At 42.7% G+C, this 21,515-nt stretch overlaps 1 protein-coding gene across 7 annotated transcripts in view; it reads right to left on the reverse strand.

The window, feature by feature from the left end:
* Positions 1–21,515, reverse strand: part of EHMT1 (euchromatic histone lysine methyltransferase 1) — a 231,403-nt gene that overhangs the window by 134,036 nt on the left and 75,852 nt on the right. For all 7 annotated transcript variants that reach the window (XM_089675302.1, XM_089675307.1, XM_089675300.1 and 4 more), the window contains exons 2-3: positions 18,081–18,150; positions 16,113–16,627 (exon numbers count right to left, since the gene is read on the reverse strand). In XM_089675302.1, coding sequence (XP_089531428.1) covers positions 16,113–16,627; positions 18,081–18,150 — 585 coding nt within the window. The remainder of the gene's footprint in view (positions 1–16,112; positions 16,628–18,080; positions 18,151–21,515) is intronic.

The following is a 21,515-nucleotide window of genomic DNA, read 5'->3' on the forward strand; positions in this document are numbered from 1 at the left end:
TAGCCACTAAAATCACTTCTACATGAAAGCCCAGCACAGGCTTAAAGTTTTGATTCCAGAATGATGCTTGCAGGTATCATCCTGGTATAACTGCTTCAACCCGAGGACATACGAGAATGTCCTAAGAGGATGAAGGTTTCCTCATCCATCACCAATTTACTAACAGACATCAGACAATGTCACACCACTTCCTAAAACTCAATCTATCAAAAACTGAGCTCATAATATTTCCTCCCCCCACGTGCCTCTACCCCTGATTTCTCGGTCAGGATCAATAGCACCACTTTCAACCCATCCCCGCATACCAGGGTGCTAGAGGTAACATATCCTTTCAGGGCCACATCCAATCCCTGTCCAAATCATGCCACCTCAACCTCCGCAACATCTCCAGAATATGCCCCTTTTTAACCAATGATATCACAAAGCTCCTAATTCACTCTCTGGTTACCTCTCACCTCAACTACTGCAACTCCTTCCTCATTGGCTTACCTTTACATAGGCTATCCCCCCTCCAGTCCATCATGAATACTGCAGCCAGGCTCATCCACCTTACCAACCGTTCAGTGTCTGCTACCCCTCTCTGCCAATCCCTCCACTGGCTTCCACTTGCCCAATGAATAAAATTCAAAATACAACAACTTACAAAGCCATCCACACTTCTGCCCCCAGCTACATCACCAACCTGGTCTCAAAATATCAACCGAACGCTATCTTCGATCCTCCCAGGACATTCTGCTCTCTAGTTCCCGTGACACATCCTCCCGTGCTCGCCTCCAGGGCTTCTCCCAAGCTTCTCCTATCCTATGGAACTCCCTACCGCAATCTGTTAGGCTATCTCCTAATCCATCCACCTTTAGACGATCCCTGAAAATCTCTCTTTAAAGAAGTCTATCTTGCTTCTAACTAGTAAACTGCCTTTTATTTCCTCCATCAGCTCATCCCCCCACAGCGTTTACTTTTGTATCACTCAACCCTTCCTCCTAGATTGTAAGCTCTAAGGAGCAGGGCCCTCTGTTTCTTCTTGTACCAAATTGTATTGCAACTGTAATGTCTACCTTCATTTTCTAAAGCGCTTTGCAAACTGTTCGTGCTATATAAATCCTGTAAAATAATAATACTGATGATGATGAAGTCGTTAAAAACAATAAATCAAGCCAAGGATTCTAAAATGGTAACAAATAGCTAAGACATGTTCCTTAACCACTTGCCCTCCAGAGGATTTACCCCCCTTCCTGACCAGGCCATTTTTTGCAGTACGGAGCTGTGTTATTTTAACTGACAAATGCGCGGTCATGCAATGCTGTACATAAATTACATTTATGTCCTTTTTTTCCCTCACAAATAGAGCTTTCTTTTGGTGGTATTTGATCACCTCTGCGGTTTTAATTTTTTTGCGCTATAAACAAAAAAAGACAGACAATTTTGAAAAATAAATAAAATATATATATATATAAATTTTTTTTTGCTATAAAATATATCCAGTAAAAAAAAATTAAAAAATCTAATTTCTTCATAAATTTAGGCCAAAATGTATTCTGCTACATGTCTTTGCTAAAAAAAAAAAAAAAAATCCCAATACATGTAAATTAATTGGTTTATGTGAAAGTTATAGCATCTACAAATGGTGGTGTATATATACTGGAATTTAATTTTTTTTAATATTAGTAATGGCGGTTATCAGAGACTTACAGCGGGACTGCGGCAGGCATTCTGATACTGGGTGGGAACTAACTGCCACTGACATCCCAATGACACTAATACAGTGATCAGTGCTAATAAAAAGCACTGACACTGTACTAATGACACTGGGCAGGAAGTTGTTAACACCTGGGGCAATCAAAGGGTTTACATAATGCGCTGTGTGTTTTACTAGGGAGACATGCTGCTTTGTATTTCTCTGCTGTGCAGAGAAATACAAAGTAGCATGTCCTTGTTGGCAGGAGAAAGACCTGTGTTGTTTACACACGTCTCTCCCCTGTCAGTTTTGCCGGATGACTGCCAGGGAATCTCTGGCCAGGACCCGGTGATTGACAACTCTAGCTGCCAATGGCAGCACGGGTAGGGTGGCGCGTGCGTGCCCTACCCGGAAATGCAAATCATGTATACACCCAGTTCCAAATTATTAGGCAAATTATATTTTTCTCATTTACCTAAATAATTGATGTAAATAACAGTCAGCATAATTCTCATGTTATCAACTATTAAGAGTACAATTAAAATTTTATTGAACAAACCTCCTAATGATAACAGTATTTTTTTTAAACATAAAACACTTACAAGGCACTGTTCCAAATTATTATGCACAGTAAGTTTCAAAACACTTTATAGGTTGTAAATAACTGAAAATTTCATTTGTTGTGTTTGCAGCATATTTACTTGAGGTGATTGTAGCCGTATTAGTGCATTTGCGACAGAAACAATTGAGTACTGTCCGTGATACTTTTTTTATTTGCACTAACATACAATTTTGAGGACAAGCTTTCGGGGTATGTCCCCTTCTTCAAAGTCCAAGCAGTACTATACAAATCATAAAGTTTCAGCAGAACGTTAGTAGGGATGAAAAGAAAAAAAAAAATGTTGGCGAAACAGGACAGAAGTTGCAAACAAGGATGAATTTGCACAGACATACCATCAAGGAACATAAAGAAGATGACCTCTGCACACCTGTAGGACACCATTTCACACAACCAGGCCACACTATGGAAGACCTCAATATTTTAGTTCTTAAAGGAAATTTCAAATCCATTCAGGAAAGAAAAACTTTTGAACTAAGAATGATAATTCTATTTGACACAAGAGATAACGGCCTGAATTTGGACATGGGATTCCTCAAACATTATCCAACCGTTTTAAGACTATTAGCTTAAGGTTAACTCCCTCTGTGTGAGGGTAGTATTCATTCCCCTCCCCCCCTTGCTTTTGCTGTATCTTATCTCTAACCTCTTTTTTTCATCCCTTCTAACGTTCTGCTGAAACTTGTCCTCAAAATTGTATGTTAGTGCAAATAAAAAAAGTATCACAAACAGCATATTTACTGAAATTAAAAGCTATTTCAATCAAACTTTTAACAACATTTTAACTTTTTAAACATTTTAACAGGTTGCGTTACATTGTAACATAGGACCCCTTATTTGATAGCAGCTTTACAAGTCTTGCATCCATTGAACTTGTGAGTTTTTGGACATTTTCTGCTTGAATTTGTTTGCAAGATGTCAGAATAGCCTCCCAGAGCTGTTGTTTGGATGTAAACTGCCTCCCACCCTCATAGATCTTTTGCTTGAGGATGCTCCAAAGGTTCTCAATAGGATTGAGGTCAGGGGAGGACGGAGGCCACACCATGACTTTCTCTCCTTTTATCCCCATAACAGCCATTGATGCAGAAGTATTCTTTGCAGCATGAGATGGTGCATTGTCATGCATGAAGATGATTTTATTACGGAAAGCATAGTTCTTCCTTCTGTACCAGGAAAAAAGTGAACAGTCATAAACTCCACATACTTTGCAGAGGTCATCTTTACACCTTCGGGGACCCTAAAGGAGCCGACCAGCTCTGTTCCCATGATTCCGACCCAAAACATGACTCCACCACGGCCTTGCTGACGTCGCAGCCTTCTTGGAACAGGGTGGCCGTCCACCAACCATCCACTACTCCATCCATCTGGACCAACCAGGGTTGCACAGCACTCATCAGTGCACAGGACTGTCTGAAAATTAGTCTTCATGTATTTTTCTGCCCAATGCAGCTGTTTCTCCTTGTGAGCATTGGTTAGTGGTGGCCGAATAGAAGGCTTATGCACAGTTGCAAGCCTCTGGAGGACTCTACATCTTGATGTCCGTGGGACTCCAGAGGCACCAGCAGCTTCAAATATCTGTTTGCTGCTATGTAATGGTATTTTAGCAGCTGCTCTCTTGATCCAATGCATGGATCTGGCAGAAATCTTCCTCAATGTGCCATTATCTGCAGGAACCCGTCTGTGCTCTGAATCAGCCGCAAATCTCTTAATAGTGCGATGATCACGCTTAAGTTTTCGTGAAATATCTAATGTTTTCATACCTCGTCCAAGGCATTGAACTATTTCACTCTTTTTGGCAGCAGAGAGATCCTTTTTCTTCCCCGTATTGCTTGAAAATGGTGCTCTGCTTAATAATGTGGAACACCCTCCTTTAGGGCTCGTTCACACTTGACTGTTTTACCAACGCTTGCCAAACGCCCCTATAGCATTTGGCAAGCGTTGGTCCGGCGTTTGCGGAGCGTTTTTTAATGCTCCGCAAACGCCACATGCGCGGTTTAGCGACGGTTGTTAGGCGTTTGCCGAGCATTAAAAATGCCCCACAAATGCCTATAATGAAGTTTAAATGGTGTTACCGCTCCGCAAAGGCCCCGCAACCACATCGCAAACGCCGGGCGGGAGTTTGCGGAGCGGCAACATAGGCTAGAATAGAAGGCTTCAACGCCTGCTGACTCGACCAGAGGCATCCGTTTTGCCGCGACGCTAACGCTCCCATTAGAATAGCACCATGTGCTGCAATGTGCAGAATTGTCTGAGGCGTTTGGGAAGCAGTAAAAACACTACCCAAACGCCTCTCTGCCGCCTGCACACAACGCTAGTGTGAACGTAGCCTTAGTAGTTTTTCCTTAAATTTGGCTCACCTGCCAATCTAATTATCACAGGTGCCCGAGATTGTTTTCAGTGATCAAAAGAGCCCTGAGACACAATGCCACCCATGAGTTAAACTGAAAAACAAAATATTTAATTTTTGTGACACTTGAATAGAATTTGCATAATAATTTGGAACACGGTGTACAGTGGATATAAAAAGTCTACACACCCCTGTTAAAATGTTAGGTTTCTGTGATGTAAAAAAATCAGAACCTTTTCCCCCTTTAATGTGACCTATAAACTGTGCAACTCAATTGAAAAACAAACTGAAATCTTAAGGGGGGGGGGGGAGTAAACATAAAAAACTAAAACAATGTGGCTGCATAAGTGTGCACACCCAATTATAACTACCGTATTTTCCGGCGTATAAGACAACTTTTCAACCCCTGAAAATCTTCTGAAAAGTCGGGGGTCGTCTTATACGCCGGTGCGAACCGGTGTCAGGTTGGCACTTTTTCGAGGGGCGGCGCCGCGCCGCCCCCCCTCCTCCTCCAATGGACACCAAGTACAGGGGTGGGCAGAGGGGCTGCTGTCTCTTACCTGGCTCCGGTCCCACGACGATCCGGTCCAGGAAGCGCGGCTGCTCCTTCTTTCAGTTCGGCCGCTCGATGGTCACGCGGCCGCTCGGCTCCGCCTCCTCATCGGTGATTGGGCGCCAGCACTGGAAAGGCACACAGGCGACCAATCACCGGCGAGGAGGCGGAGCCGAGCGGCCCCACGAAAATCGAGCGGCCGAACTGGAAGAAGGAGCAGCCGCTCCTCTCCCCCACTGACACTAACGATGGGGCACTGTTCCTCCTCCACTGACACCAACGATGGGGCACTGTTCCTCCCCCACTGACACCAACGATGAGGCACTGTTCCTCCCCCACTGATACCAATGATGGGGCACTATTCCTCCTCCCCACTGACACCAATGATGGGGCACTATTCCTCCTCCCCACTGACACCATTGATGGGGCACTATTCTCCCCACTGATACCAATGATGGGGCACTATTCCTCCCCCACTGACACCAATGATGGGGCACTATTCCTCCCACTGATACCAACGATGGGGCAATACTTCTCCCCACTGACACCAACAATGGGGCACTATTCTCCCCACTAACACCAACGATGGGGCACTATTCTCCCCACTGACACCAATGATGGGGCGCAATTCCTCCCACTGACACCAATGATGGGGCGCAATTCCTGCCACTGATACCAATGATGGGGCGCTATTCCTCCCACTGATACCAATGATGGGGCGGTATTCCTCCCACTGACACCAATGATGGGGTGCTATTCCTCCCACTGATACCAATGATGGGGTGCTATTCCTCCCACGGATACCAATGATGGGGTGCTATTCCTCCCACGGATACCAATGATGGGCCGCTATTCCTCCCACTGACACCAATGATGGGACACTATTCCTCCCACTGACACCAATGATGGGGCATGATTCTTCCCATTGACACCAATGATGGGGCACTATTCCTCCCACTGACTAATGATGGGGCACTATTCCTCACACACTGAAACTAATGATGGGGCACCATCATTGGTGTCAGTGGGAGGAATAGTGCCCCATCATTGATATCAGTGGGAGGAATAGTGCCCCATCATTGGTGTCAGTGGATGAAATAGTGCCCCATCATTGGTGTCAGTGGGAGGAGTAGTGCCTCATCATTGGTGTCAGTGGGAGGAATAGCACCCCATCATTGGAATACCATACTGAAATAGCATACCATATTGAAATCAAATCTGATGTTTTTTAATTTTTATTTGGTGTGCGTTGGAAGAGGGGTAGTCTTATACGCGAGTATAGCTCAAACCCTATATTTTAACAGGAAAAGTAGGGGGTCGTCTTATACGCCCAGTCGTCTTATACGCCGGAAAATACGGTAGGAATGTAGCGGTGTTCAGAATTAAGCAATCACATTCAAAATCATGTTAAATAGGAGTCAGTACACACCTGCCATCATTTAAAGTGCCTCTGATTAACCCCAAAGAAAGTTCAGCTGTTCTAGTAGGTCTTTCCTGACATTTTCTTAGTCGCACCCTACAGCAAAAGCCATGGTCCGCAGAGAGCTTCCAAAGCATCAGAGGGATCTCATTGCTAAAAGGCATCAGTCAGGAGAAGGGTACAAAATAATTTCCAAGGCATTAGATATACCATGGAACACAGTGAAGACAGTCATCATCAAGCGGAGAAAATATGGCCCAATAGTGACATTACCAAGAACTGGACGTCCCTCAAAAATTGATGAAAAGATGAGAAGAAAACTGGTCTGGGAGGATGCCAAGAGGCCTACAGCAACATTAAAGGAGCTGCAGGAATATCTGGCAAGTACGTGCTGTGTGGTACATGTGACAACAATCTCCCGTATTCTTCATATGTATGGGCTATATGGTAGAGTGGCAAGACGGAAGCCTCTTCTTACGAAGAAAAACATCCAAGCCCGGCTAAATTTTGCAAAAACACATCTGAAGTCTCCCAAAAGCATGTGGCAAAATGTGTTAAGGTCTGATGAAACCAAAGCTGAACTTTTTGGCCCATAATTCCAAAAGATATGTTTGGTGCAAAAACAACACTGCACATCACCAAAAGAACACCATACCCACAGTGAAGCATGTTGGTGGCAGCATCATGCTTTGGGGCTGTTTTTCTTCAACTGGAACTGGGGTCTTAGTCAAGGTAGAGGGAATTATGAACAGTTCCAAATATCAGTCAATATTGGCACAAAACCTTCAGGCTTCTGCTAGAAAGCTGAACATGAAGAGGGACTTTCAGCATGACAACAACCCAAAGCATACATCCAAATCAACAAAGGAATGGCTTAACCAGAAGATTAAAGATTTGGAAAGGTCCAGCCAGAGCCCAGACCTGAATCCGACTGAAAATCTGTGGTGTGATCTAAAGAGGGCTGTGCACAGAATATGCCCTCACAATCTAACAGATTTGGAGTGTTTTTGCAAGGAAGAGTGGGCAAATATTGCCAAGTCAAGATGTGCCATGCTGATAGACTTATACCCAAAAAGACTGAGTGCTGTAATAAAATCAAAAGGTGCTTCAACAAAGTATTAGTTTGAGGGTGTGCACACTTATGCAGCCATATTATTTTAGTTTTTTATTTTTACTTCCCTCCACCTAAAAGATTTCAGTTTGTTGTTGTTGTACAGTTTATTGGTTACAATAAAAGGTGGAAAGTTTTTAAATGATTTATCTGTCTCATATTTTTACGTCAAAGAAACCTGACATTTTAACAGGGGTGTGTAGACTTTTTATATCCACTGTATATACGTGATTTTGCGCAGCCCTGCCGCCCTGTAGCAGTAGTTCTACTATAGGGTGGTGGAAAAGCGGCTAAGCTATTTTTCTCATATGCATATATAAATACAGACTACCCTTCCAACCTAAATTTTGCTATAGTGGGAAAAACATTTGATACTAATGTTCTCAGACACTGGATCATACTGAACAAACATTTGCCAGTAAATGGGATTCTTAAAGGACAAGTTTACCTTTTGGAACATTATCTACCCATAATAAGTGTATAAACAGCAAAAAAAAACTATTCACCAAACCCTTGTTTAAAAATATATCAGTAGTAAAGCAGTTAAGTCCCCAAAAAAGTATAAGACACTAACGTGATTCAACCTTGAACTACAAAAAAAAAAACTAAAAGATCAGCCTTGGTAGCATTGACATTTCAGCATAAATTTAAAGTGTCATTAAACCCAAATTATTAACAACTGTCATTACATGCATATAATATAGTGTGCATACTCACTTAGTCAATAAAGCATTTATTTTACGTAGAGTGCAAAAACCCTGGTTGTTACTGCCTATTGTCAGTGCTCCCAATTTATACTTTTAGCTATTTTATTGTTATTTCCAACTTGGGACAGATTTTACCATTACTCATTTTTAGCGCTGCACTTATTTATTATATGTCTATGACAAGGTTTTTATATTGGTTTCCTTGTGTGTTTCAGCTGCTTACCAGAGAGCGCTCACTTTATTACTTTACTCATAGTGCTCCCCCTTTGTCTGTGTTCTTGCTGCAGCCTATGATTGTACAGCTAAGCCATCCCTACATCTATTGTACAAGCTCTCAATTTAGCTAAGTTAGCCATGTATTACTATACACAACTTATTTACTAGGTCATACGATTGCTCGTCTCATCCCAGCAGCATGGACTTGGTTGGTGGTGGAGCTAAACCCAGAGTGCATCACATGTCCAGTATAATCACTTTAGATGTTCCATTATGTATAAGCCTGGCCTTCCATGCCATTCAGGACGAAGTGCGGTGTCAGCCTGGCATGTACCCCCCCAAGCAGATCAGATGCTTGACTGACAGAGCACCCCGATCTGAATGGTATGAAGAGAAGGGAGTGTGATAGCTAATGCAACGTCAAACAACATGTGATGCCCTGTGGCTCAGCTCCACCTACTCCCAAGCAGCGTTAGTGAGAGGGAGCTCACATGATCAAAGGAGAGGGAAAAAAATGATTATTTCTATATACTTACCTGTAAAATCCATTTCTTGGAGTACATTACGGGACACAGAGAAGGCTATTCATGACTATGTGGGTTATATGTCACCTATAGGTGAATGGACACTGGCAGATCACTCAGGAAGTCCTCCCCTACATAAACCCTCCTACACAGGAAGTACTTCAATTTTTGTAGCAAGCAATGAAATTTCATAAACAGGGGAGGGACCTCTGTGTCCCGTGAAGTACTCCAAGAAATGGATTTTACAGGGAAGTATGTAGAAAAAAATCCAATTTTCTTTATCGTACATCGCGGGACATACAACAGGCTATTCATGACTATGTGGGATATCCTAAAGCAATAAAAAATCTGAGGGGTGGGTGACACCACAAAAACCACGACCATCAATCCCAACCAGATGTGACAAGCTACGGTCAAAGGCAGAATCTTCCATAGCTCTGCCATCCACCTGGTAAAACCTTGTCAAAATATGCACCGACGACCTTGCAAACCTGAGCCATTGATGCCTGATGGCGGATAGTCCATGATGCCCCCGCACTCCTAGTAGACTGTGCTCTCACCCAAAAGGGTGGGACCTTATCCTTCAAACCATAGGCTTGAATGATTAACTGGCAGATCCAATGAGAAATAGTTGACCTGGATGCTGCTGGCCCTTCTGGCAGCACAGACTAGGATTCCTGACCTGTGCCGCCAAACTCAAGTAAATCCTGACCACCCAAACTACATTCAGAGTATGCAGCGATCTTTTCCCTGCCGACTGTAGACTAAGAAAAAAATAAAGACAAGACACAGTCCTGATTCAAATGAAAACAAGAAACCACTCTAGGTAAGAAGATGGATGAGGATGCAACATCATCTTATGATGCCAGACCAAGAACAGCTCCTTACATTAAAGGGCCACAAACTCCGACACTTCCTGCCGAAGTGATAGTAAACCACCTTCCGAGTTAAAGGATTAAGTTTCTTTAATTGGTTCAAAAGGTGGCTTCTGCAAGGACAGCCAAGACCAAGTTCAAGTCCCAAGGACACAAGGGAGGCCTGATAGATGGGACTGTCTGCATTACACCCTGCACGAAATACGAATCAAGCAATGAGAAATAACAGTCTCTGGGAAAAAATTGATAGAACGGAAATCTGACCCTTAATGGTACTTAAGGTCAATTTAATTTCCCCTCCCAATTGGACAAAGGACATAACCTTTCAATCACACATTTCCGTGGGTGACACTTTCTGGCTTCAAACTAGGTAAATAAGATTTCCAGGTACTGTAACAGAAGCTCCCTAAAGCCGGCTTCCTGGTGTTCAACAGTGCGGAGAAAAAAGGACACAAGGCCCCCCAATCTTTTCATACCTGGACTTCAATTGCCAAGCCTTCAATCCCAGCAATAATAAAAGTAGGATACATTATTGGACCCAAGACAATAGGTCTGGGCAGACTGGAAGTGTACAAGGAGCATCCCCTGCACTATAAACTAGGTTGGTGCACCAAGCCCTCCTGGGCTAGGCCAAGCTACACTATTATCAGCGTTACATCCTTTCGGATCCTGTACAAAAGATACAGCAATAGTTGAATTGGGGGAAGGCATAGATTAAGGGGAACTGGTCCCTAAGGTGTAACCAGTGCATCTACCCCTATTGCCAGTGGGATTCTTGTCCTGGACACAACCTACCTTATTGTAGAACCTGGAAGTCAGTCAATCCACATCCCAAGTTCCCAACGTCTCGAGATGCAGAACCTCTTCCCGGTATCAACCGCTGACCTCTGGGGGGAAAAAAAACCTGCCAGTTTTCTATACCTGTACTGCCAACAGACAGCACAAGCTGTTTTGCCCCAGATAGAATGGGGTTCACCTTTTACTGAACCACACGACTCCTGGTTCTGCCCTTGTGGTTTATATACACCACTCCCGTGGCATTGTCAGACCAAACCCTGACCACAAATCTGTGCAACCGTCCAATAATCCAGAGCAAGGTGTACTGCCTGAAGTTCCAGGATATTGATGGACAGTAATCTCTCCTGTGGAGACCAAGTCCACTGAACTGCAGCCATCTCCAAACCAGCCCCCCAACTGGAGAGACAGGCGTTGATGGTTACTATCTTCCATATCACTGGAAGGAAAATTACCCCTTCTCCAGATTCCGAACAACCAACCACCAATTCAGACTCTGCAATACCCTGGGGACAAAGCCCTCCGACAATCCAATGCTTGAACCTTCATGATCCAAACAGACAGAATGTCTCTCTACAAAAGACCTGGAGTGGAACCGCACGTAGGAAACCGCTTCAACATAGATACCATTTCCTCATGCAGAGACGTATTGAAGGATACCTTTTGCTTCTTATATTTTGCTATAAACTTGAAACGACTACTCCCTGAACAAAGACACATTAAGGTATTCTGAGACTGACACCCCCCTGTGTCCTCAGTCAGCCCAGCACCAGGGCTAGGAGCTTTGTGAACACTGGGGGGCTGTAGCTAGCCCAAAGGGCAATGTCCCAAAACCAAAAAATGGCAATTCTTTACTGCAAATCACAGAAACCCTTGATGAGCCTGAAAAAATTGGTACACAGATTTCTGGTGTCCATAGTCCTCAATGACACATATCTTTATCTCTTGCTGAGAGGCCACCACTGATCGGACCAATCCCATTCAAAACAGAAAGACATCTAGAGTAGTGCCTTGAGATCTAAGACAGTCTTCACATCTCCGTTTGATTTTGGGCCTGCGACCCTGTCGAGTGTCTCAAATCACCTCAGAGACTGCCCTAACATCCTCTGCCCGAGATAGTCTCAAAACATAGCCATCTCAGACTCTGGAGGGGAAAAGCTCACAGCACCTGGTATTCCCAGGCAGTCTCCCCTCCAAGTACTAAGTAGGGCTGACCCTACCTCAGGCGAGATCAGGCGCGCTCAGGGTGATGTGGTCACAGTCCATTGCACCACCAGGAATAGCTGCAATGCCAGACAAACACAGTGGCCCAGACACACTTGACACCACTGGTCTCCTGTAAAATGCCAACACCGCCATAAAATCCCCCTGAGTCCACTGGACCTGAGGGCGGTGCACCTGCCTCCCCCCCCCCTTCAACTCAATAAGGTAGCAACTAAATTGCCATTTAACTAAGCAGTCCGCAGGGATGCAGGTCCATAGCCGGGATGGTCTACAGTTATGCAATCACTCAGGCAAGCAAGCATGCAGCTATGCCAGTACCCAGGTATGCAGTTATGCAGGTATACAAATATGCATTTATGCAGTTTAGTTTATGCAAGTATACAGATTATACAAGTACACAGTTCACACTAGTATGCATGTAAGTATGCAGGTTGTGCAAATATGCATGCATGTATGCAGTTTATGTAAGTATGCATGTAAGTATGCAGTCTATGCAAGTGGAAGTATGGAGTCTATGCAAGTATGCATTTAACTATGCATGTACATATGCATTTAAATATGCATGTACATGAGCAGTCTAACGCAAGTATAAGTATGCATGTACAAATTCTGTCCATGCAAGTATGAAGTTATCCATTTAAGTATGCATGTACGTATGCAGTTTCTGCAAATATATAGTTCAAATAATTATGCACGTATGCATGCAATAATATAATACAATGCTGCAACTGCTCGCTTTCTAAAAGAGTATTGTTTAAAGAACTGTGTCAAAAATAACTGCATGTGATTCCATACTAGTTTCCCAGGGCTAGTCAAGCACATATGCATCAAAGCCTGAATGCAGCCTTTATGCCACTTCAGTGCAGCCTAAATGTAAGCGCCTGCAGATCGAACGCAAGCTACTCTGGAGACCCAACTCCATTAAGTGCACCGATACCCATAAAGGGGTGTATCAGAAACAGTTATACAATCCCCCTGGGATTATTAAGGCTAATTCAGTTTATCCTGAAAATATTCACAGCGCTTAACTTTTGCCACATTTTGTTATATTACAGCCTTAATCCAAAATGGAGTAAATTTATTCATTTTTTTCCTCAACATCCTACAAACAATACCCCATAATGACAACGTAATTAAGTTAGTTTTGAAATCTTTGCAAATCTTTTCCCCACTCTAAGGTCCAGAGCACTCTGAAACAGGTTTTCATCAAGGATGTCTCTGTATATTGCTGCATTCATCTTTCCTTCGATTCTGACTAGTCTCCCAGTTCCTGATGCTAAAAAACATCCCCACAGCATGATGCTGCCACCACCATGCTTCACTGTAGGGATGGTATTAGCAAGGTGGTGAGCAGTGCCTGGTTTCCTCCAGACATGGCACTTGGCATTCAGGCCAAAGAATTCAATATTTGTGTCATCAGACCAGAGAGTTTTGTTTTTCATGGTCTGAGAGTCCCTCAGGTGCCTTTTGGCAAACTCCAGGCGAGCTGCCGTTTGCCTTTTACGGAGGAGTGGCTTCCGTCTGGCCACTCTACCATACAGGCCTGATTGCTGGAGTGCTGCAGAGATGTTGTTCTTCTGGAAGGTTCTCCTCTCTCCACAGAGAAACGCTGGAGCTGTTTCAGAGTGACCATCGGGTGCTTGGTTACCTCCCTGGCTAAGGCCCTTCTCCCTCGATTGCTCATTTTGGTCAGGCGGCCTGCTCTAGGAAGATCCCTGTTGGTTCCAAACTTCTTCCATTTACGGATGAAGGAGGCCACTGAGCTCATTGGGACCGTCAATGCTGCAGAAATTTTTCTGTACCCTTCCCCAGATCTGTGCCTTGATACAATCATGTCTCGGAGGTCTACGGACAATTCCTTGGACTTCATGGCTTGGTTCATGGCTTGGCTCTGACATGTACTGTTAACTGTGGGACTGACTAGTTAACTGACTAGTCTCCCAGTTCCTGCCGCTGAAAAACATCCCCATAGCATAATGCTGCCACCACCATGCTTCACTGTAGGGATGGTATTGGCCAGGTGGTGAGCGGTGCCTGGTTTCCTCCAGACATGATGCTTGGCAGTCAGGCCAAAGAGTTCAATCTTTGTTTCATCAGACCAGAGAGTTTTGTTTCTCATGGTCTGAGAGTCCCTCAGGTGCCTTTTGGCAATCTCCAGGCAGGCTGCCATTTGCCTTTTACTGAGGAGTGGCAACCGTCTGGCCACTCTACCATACAGGCGTGATTGGTGGAGTGCCACAGAGCTGGTAGGTCTTCTGGAAGGTTCTCCTCTCTCCACAGGCTTAGGCCCTTTTTCTGTACCCTTCCCCAGATCTGTGCCTTGATACAATCCTGTCTCGGACGTCTACAGACAATTCCTTGGACTTCATGGCTTGGTTTGTGCTCTGACATGCACTGTTAACTGTGGGACCTTACATAGACAGGTTTATGCCTTGCCTAATCATGTTCAATCAACTGAATTTCCCACAGGTGGACTCCAATCAAGTTGTGGAAACATCTCAAGGATGATCAGTGGGAACAGGATGCACCAGAGCTTAATATTCACAGTCATGGCAAAGGCTGTGAATACTTATGTACATGTGGTTTTTTCCCGTTTTTTATTTTTAATAAATTGCAAATATTTCAAAATGAACTTCTTTCAGGTTGTCATTATAGGGTATTGTTTATAGAATGTTGAGGAAAAAAATTAATTTCATCCATTAAGGAATAAGGCTGTAACAGAACAAAATGTGGCAAAAGTTAGGCACTGTGAATACTTTCTGAATGCACTGTATAATCGTGTCCTACTCCTTCAGAGACACAGCGCATGGTCCGAACAGACCGAACAGCACACTGCCAACAGTGGCCACCGGGAGAATGACCAGACAGTCAGATTCTTAAAGAAACACTTCAAATGTAAACTTCCCAGTCCCGCCGCAGGACTCTGAATCAAAACAGGAGTCCAACTTTCACCCATCACAGGGGGCTCTGTCATAAAAGACCTTCAAGGACTCCCTTACATTTGGGGTCCAACCCCTTGGAATTGTATAACATCCAGCTGGAAGCACCTTGGTTAGAACAAACACTGCACAGGGTTCCATTACATAGGGTCCAGTGGCCGTAAGGCTGCATCACAAGCAAACTTAAAGGATTCTTCTCTCCTATTCAAAAGGCTCGGGTACCATCCATTTTGGCTAACAGCTTTTTGAATGGATCCGATTGGAGTCCTTGATTCTCAGCAGAACCAGACCTCCAAGAGCAAGTGCAGCACATCGGTGACCAGCCACCATACAGACACTGATGAAAAAAACTGAAGTACTTCCTGTGTAGGAGGGGTTTTATAGAGGAGGACTTCCTGTTTAATTGATCTGCCAGTGCCCATTCACCTATAGGTGGCAAATAACCCAGATAGTCATGAATAGCCTGCTCTGTGTCCCGTGAAGTACGATTAAAAAAAAAAAAAAAAAAAAAATAGGAACAACTTATTTTACAGAATATGCAATCACATTTGTGATTGTTGGTGTGCCCTGCCTATACAAGGGGGCAAATAACTAGAGTTTAGTAACACTAGCATTCATACACATATAAAATAGTGAATTTTGGAAACATAACTTTCACAGTGTAACACATTTTTACTTAAACCTCATTTGGTATTTAAGTGACACTCCAGCCAAATGTACAGTTGAAGTAAATATACGAGAACAATTTCACCTTCCAAATGATTTTTAGCTTTGTTCAGCCAGGCTTGTGACAACTATTTTCTAATTTAGCTGAGCAGCTTCCCGTTTCACTTCTTACCTCCAATTGGCTTACTGGACAATGCAGCATCATCACACTCTCCAATGAGTTAATAAAAGACTCAGAAAATCATGAAGCTGAAACATGTAATAGTGATGTCACAATGAGGCTGTGTATCGTGACAGAACACCTGAATTGCAAATTTAGCTAAATTACAAATCCTTTGATATGCAAAATATTTCACATATATGTAGTTCAACTGCCTATTTAGCTATAGCCTAACATTATATGTTGTTGCTGTTAATTTAAAACAGTTAAGACAGTCTTACCGAACTGCAACCAGTCTTCGGTAGGGTTTTCCGTGCTCGGTGTATTTTCAAGTCTGGGGCAGGCGAGTCTGTTGACCTTGGGCTGTCATCCCTGACCTGATCGCCCGCTTGTGGTGGTGTTGGAGAAAGTGATGGGGGTACATGTGCACTGGTGACTGCCTTAGCTTTGTTAGCTGCTCCGGGCAAAGTCTTTGCGGCATGCCCGCTCAGCGGGGAACCAGAAGTCCGTAAAGGCTGCTGAAGGCCAATAGATTTGTTTAATATGTACCCGTTGCTCCCTACTACTGAAGTCTGTATGGGGTTATTCACTTTCAAAGGGTTCTGTTGCCGGATGTCTCCTGTGTCCCGTTCACAGACCCCATTTTCCGCCACCCAACATGTTTTGTAATTTGAGTCCGGATGTGGATTATTGGTGTTGTCCTGTGTGTGCTCCTTTGAGTCACTCTTGTCGCAAGAGGCTTTTGTATCACTGACTCGCTCCGGCAAATTTTCATCTCCGGCCATGGCATCGGTTACTAGAAAACAATCAATGTTACTCATACACTAAAGAAGACTGGCCTGCAAGCAGTTAATAATTTCTAGATCAATGCTTAGCAATTTTGGCACTGGCCAAAGGCACTTTTAGAGTGTGTGGCCTAACTGCAGCTCCTGTTGGACACTCAGCCCCAATCCATTTTATTAGTAGTGTCCCTCCAGTCCAAACTGTTTTTGTGGATAGCGTGTGATAGAATTTGAACCGCTGTCTGGTTTAGCTTCTGAGTATTTTGTGGGGAGATTTCCCTTCACTTCCTGTCCCGATGACCACTGACTTTTTCCCAAAAGGAATGCAGACAGCAAAAACTTATCAGAGCTTATAACCCTTCCTTCGTATTCAGAATAAATGTTTTTATTGTTGTATATGTTTCACTTGAAGAAATCTCCTGCTTGGACAAGCACTGCCACTTACAGAGGAAATAAGGGGAAACTTTTCAATGGGTACAATGCCTGACAAAGGTTCAAAATCTTTCCCACTGCATCCAAACCAAAAGTACAAAAATATGGTTAGATTTCTATCTTTGTCTGGCTTGTTTTTATACAAACCTTACAGCTTCAGAAACCTAATTTCAGCTATTTATTCAAAAATAAGGAAACATGCAAATTCATTTTTTGTTTAGGAAGCCATTGTTTTTGCAGAGCTCTACACTGGCATTGCTGAGTGGTAGCCACACCTCTTACTACAAGTGTACTTAGAAATGTATGGCGTTGGAAGAGAAGGGACATCTGACCAAGTCGGTTACTGACCACTGATTACCGAAGTGCACGGTCTCTAACTTTGGTATTTTTTGGACTGCATATTCCCTTTCAGATACGGTGCTTAAAGTGTCACTAAACTCGTAAAATCAGTCTGTATATGCAGTAATGCATGCTTGCTATACTCACTGTGGAACCTAAGGGGTTAATCCTCTGCATTGTGTAAAAAGGCTGTTTGATTTTGTTTTCTCTGATCCTCCCCGTCTTCTACTGTCCCTGATGATAGTACATAGCTCTGGGAGGCACTCTGCATATGCTCAGTTGTGTATAATGCTAAAGAGTTTTTTTTTTCTTTTAGGGAGACTGCATGTGATCAGCACAGGGCCAATCAGCACTGTCCAGACACAGGGTCAGGGGTTTTGGACAATAAGGGGAGAATGCAAATGGCTCCTACAGAAGCTTTAACAGTGCTCAGCCGGACACTGATAAAAGTCACAAGACAGCTATATACTGCTGATCAGAAAAGGTATTTAGCAGTTTATATTTAATTAAATTGCATGTCCATGTTCTGTGTACTGTGGCAGACCAGATAAATTGAGTGCAGGGTCCTGGGTTTAGTAACACTAATTTCTATAACAGGAAAATGGAGATTGTTAGTTCAATGCCTATCTAGCTGCATATCTATTTCTGTGATTTCAATGGGCCATAAGAACTAATGAGATGAATTTGGACACCTACCGTCTTCCTTATTGTTGGTAATATCTTTCAGCAAATCCTTCCTGGACTCCGTCTTACCTGCGTTTATACGCTGCAAAAGAAAAACAATAAAACTAAATTAATAAAAACTAGCCTGGATTAGAGGTGTTGGAAGTTTGCTCATACATTTAAAACTAGGTTAGATTTTACTTGTTTTCCACCTGCTCTTTTTTACGTATACAAATGTAATTCTAACTTCCCAATACAAGGTCAACAACAGTAAAGATGCACAATCAATTTTACTCTGCAGGTTATGGTCACCAAAATATTTATCAAACTGTCTGAAAAAAAGCACTGTTATCACTGACCATGACAATCAGTTTCATGTTTATAATGCAGTTAAGCAGCAAGCCTACAGTGAAAGCAAGATGAAGATTAATTGATTGCAATGACCAACCCCATATTTTTCTCATTATCAATTCTCAGGGACCAACAAGTCTAGTTTTTCAGGTAGCTTCTATATAGTATCATGGCTGTGTTTACTAATGTAAGTCAGAACAGCAACACAAAATCCTTTTTGATTGCATTCTTAGGCATTGAAATTTTTCCTGCCAGTGCAATGAGAATATGAAATACCTATCTTTAAAAAGCGCAAGCAGATAAACAGGTACAACTTATGTAGAAGGATTTGTTTCATCTCTGTGTATCACCTGAGGCCATTCACTTCATTGGGTATATGTAAGGGGTTACAATCTCTTTCAGTGTGTCTGAGTCCCTGACCTGAAAGAACCATGCAGCAGGGTATGATTTACACTAAAGGAAACTGTAAAAAGGACTAATAAAGGCTGCCATTGTTGACCCCCTATAACAATACTGGATCCCTGGCTGTCATACTCACACATTCACACATTCGCATCAATACGTTCTAAATCACTAACTTTTCTTACGGTTTTAGTGGCTCTATAATTGTTCAAAGTCAGTGAATAAGGTATTAAAGCCACACATAAATGGGACAACTACCATTTTCAAGAGAAAGCCAGCAAATGCATTTTCCATAGTTTTCCTGTAACAATAAAGTACCCCTAAACAATTTAAATACGTACGTGCTCATTAGATATGAACACTCTGTTTGACACACTGCTAAGCTTGGAGTCCATTGACTGATTAAAATACCCCAGGGGTGGAAAGAGCTCCCTACAACTGCTAATCTACATATATATTTATTTACAAACCAACTAAATGAAGTCATAGATTATTGTTACATAGTCATGCTGTATAACAAAAAATATGCCAGGTTTTTTTTGTTTGTTTTTTTTTTACTATTAGTATCATGAATTAGGGATTGTTCATATCACATCAGTTGAGCTCAACATCCAGACACATTAAAAACAGCTGTTGCAATAAAGTTTTAAAAAGTAAACAGTGCCTTGCGTTTTAACACCAGGCATCGCCGCCATACAGCAGACACAACACAGCAAACTCTCCTAGATTGTAAGCTCTGAGGAGCAGGGCCCTCCTATCCCTCTTGTATTGAACTGTATTGTTGCTGTATTGTCGCCCTTTACATTGTAAAGTGATGAGCAAACTGTTGGCGCCATATAAATCCTGTATAATAATATAATAACTAAAAAAACAAACAGCCTGTTTAGTGTGCAAGCAGGTGAGAATGCGCCCTGTTTTTGGATTTTACAATCACTTCAAGTCAGGGCACATGAAATAAGCTCAATAAATTTCGGAAGGCGTTGGAGATCACTTAAAATGGCATAATGAAAAAAAAAACAAAAGAGTATGTTAACAGACCAATGGTATATGAAAACAGACCTGGTTGGTCACGTGCTGGCATGCGACCACTGTGATCAATTGGAATCGCTCTCACCCATGCTAGAAGCTCTAAGGAAAACAAGGGAAGAGGGGAGCTTTTAAATTCTGGGACTTCAGCTATGGCTGTGTGAACAGTGACAGCTAATCACCCACAGAGGTAAGTGCAGTGGGAAGTGGGTGATGGGGGGTTGAGTGTAGGGTGTTAGTTCACCTTTTCACTATTTGTGAATGTACATCATATTTTTAAGGAAGTGCTGTCTTTTCTAATAGACAAATATTTTAGATTTTATCCAGTTTTAGATTAAGAGATAAATGCAATCATGAGCTTACCATGTATCTCAGTGACTATATTTCTTCATTTTTAAGATGTTGTAATAAACTGCACGACTTTCTAATATTTTAGGTCTGTGTCCTGTCTAAAAAGATGGCTGTAAACTATTAAACCTGATTTCAGATTTGAGGAGATTCAGTGGTCAAATCTGCTAATACCTTTGGTTATAAACTCATCCCATACCCAACTAAAACATTTAACTCAAGAAGCAAATTTTCTCTTTCACGTTTGAAAACATTTAACTCAAGAAGCAAATTTTCTCTTTCACGTTTTATTAGACCTGTCCTCACACTAGAAAAAAAAGGAAGAAAACCCTCCTCAAACCTAACTAGTCACTACTGAACACCTTAAGAATTGCCTATATTGTCTATTGCCCTCCTAATATTGACATGGGCAGAGTCTTCTTATACTTCTGTGACTTAAAAATAGAAGTTAAAAAAAATCTAAAAACTATATGATACACATGGATGCCTGAATGCATGTTACAGGAAGAAACCCGGCCATTTATCTATAGAGGATGAAAACACAATCAACTGCATTCTAGAACATGACACAAGTTTATAGGTTTACCCCCCCTCAAGCCTGAACACTACATACATATTCAAATATCATAGTCTGTACACAAATTACCTAGCCTTCATCAATATACTGCTGCAGCCGACAGCAACACAGAAAAATAAAAAATAGCTATCCTCAACTTTATTTTGTAAAGCAAGACTTTTAATCACCCCCAAAAGCAAAAATCCTACACTAATTCCTTTCCAAAGGGCCAGTATAAGCTGCTTTGTGGGTCAGCCCAGCCCCCACCCAGCAAATATGTCTGCTGACAGCTCAGACCCAACAAAAGCCAACTGCAGAACACCGTCTGCTTTCACAATAAGAGTCCTCACTACCTTCCTCCCACTGAACGAAGCGTTAGCAGACCTTCTGTACTTGCTGGCTACAGCTCAAGGCTCACAACGGCTTTCATGGTCAAAAGACAGCTCAGAGGTGGCCTGCCGTTCTAGATCTTCAAGTGGAGGGAAGCAGGGACACAAAATACAAGCTGCAAGCATGGAGCCTTTCCTTTAGTGCTGCCTCGTGTTCTGACACAATGTGTAGAGGAAGTCACATTAAGACAATGCTAGACAGAGTAGGCTGCTCACATAATTCAGCGACTTGCTGACACAATTTAACCCAAAGTATCCTACAACTAAACCAAGAAGCCAAAATGAATACAAAGAGTAAAATCTAAAGTCCACAAGGTTCACTTCCACAGACAACAAAACTTGCAGACAATATTGAACAGGAAACTAAATGGGCTCTTTAAAGACTTCAGGGAAAGA

This window comes from Staurois parvus, unplaced genomic scaffold (assembly GCF_062004578.1).
Source record: "Staurois parvus isolate SC_StPar_1 unplaced genomic scaffold, SC_StPar_1.0 ptg000154l, whole genome shotgun sequence".
In the NCBI taxonomy this organism is placed as follows: Eukaryota; Metazoa; Chordata; class Amphibia; order Anura; family Ranidae; genus Staurois; species Staurois parvus.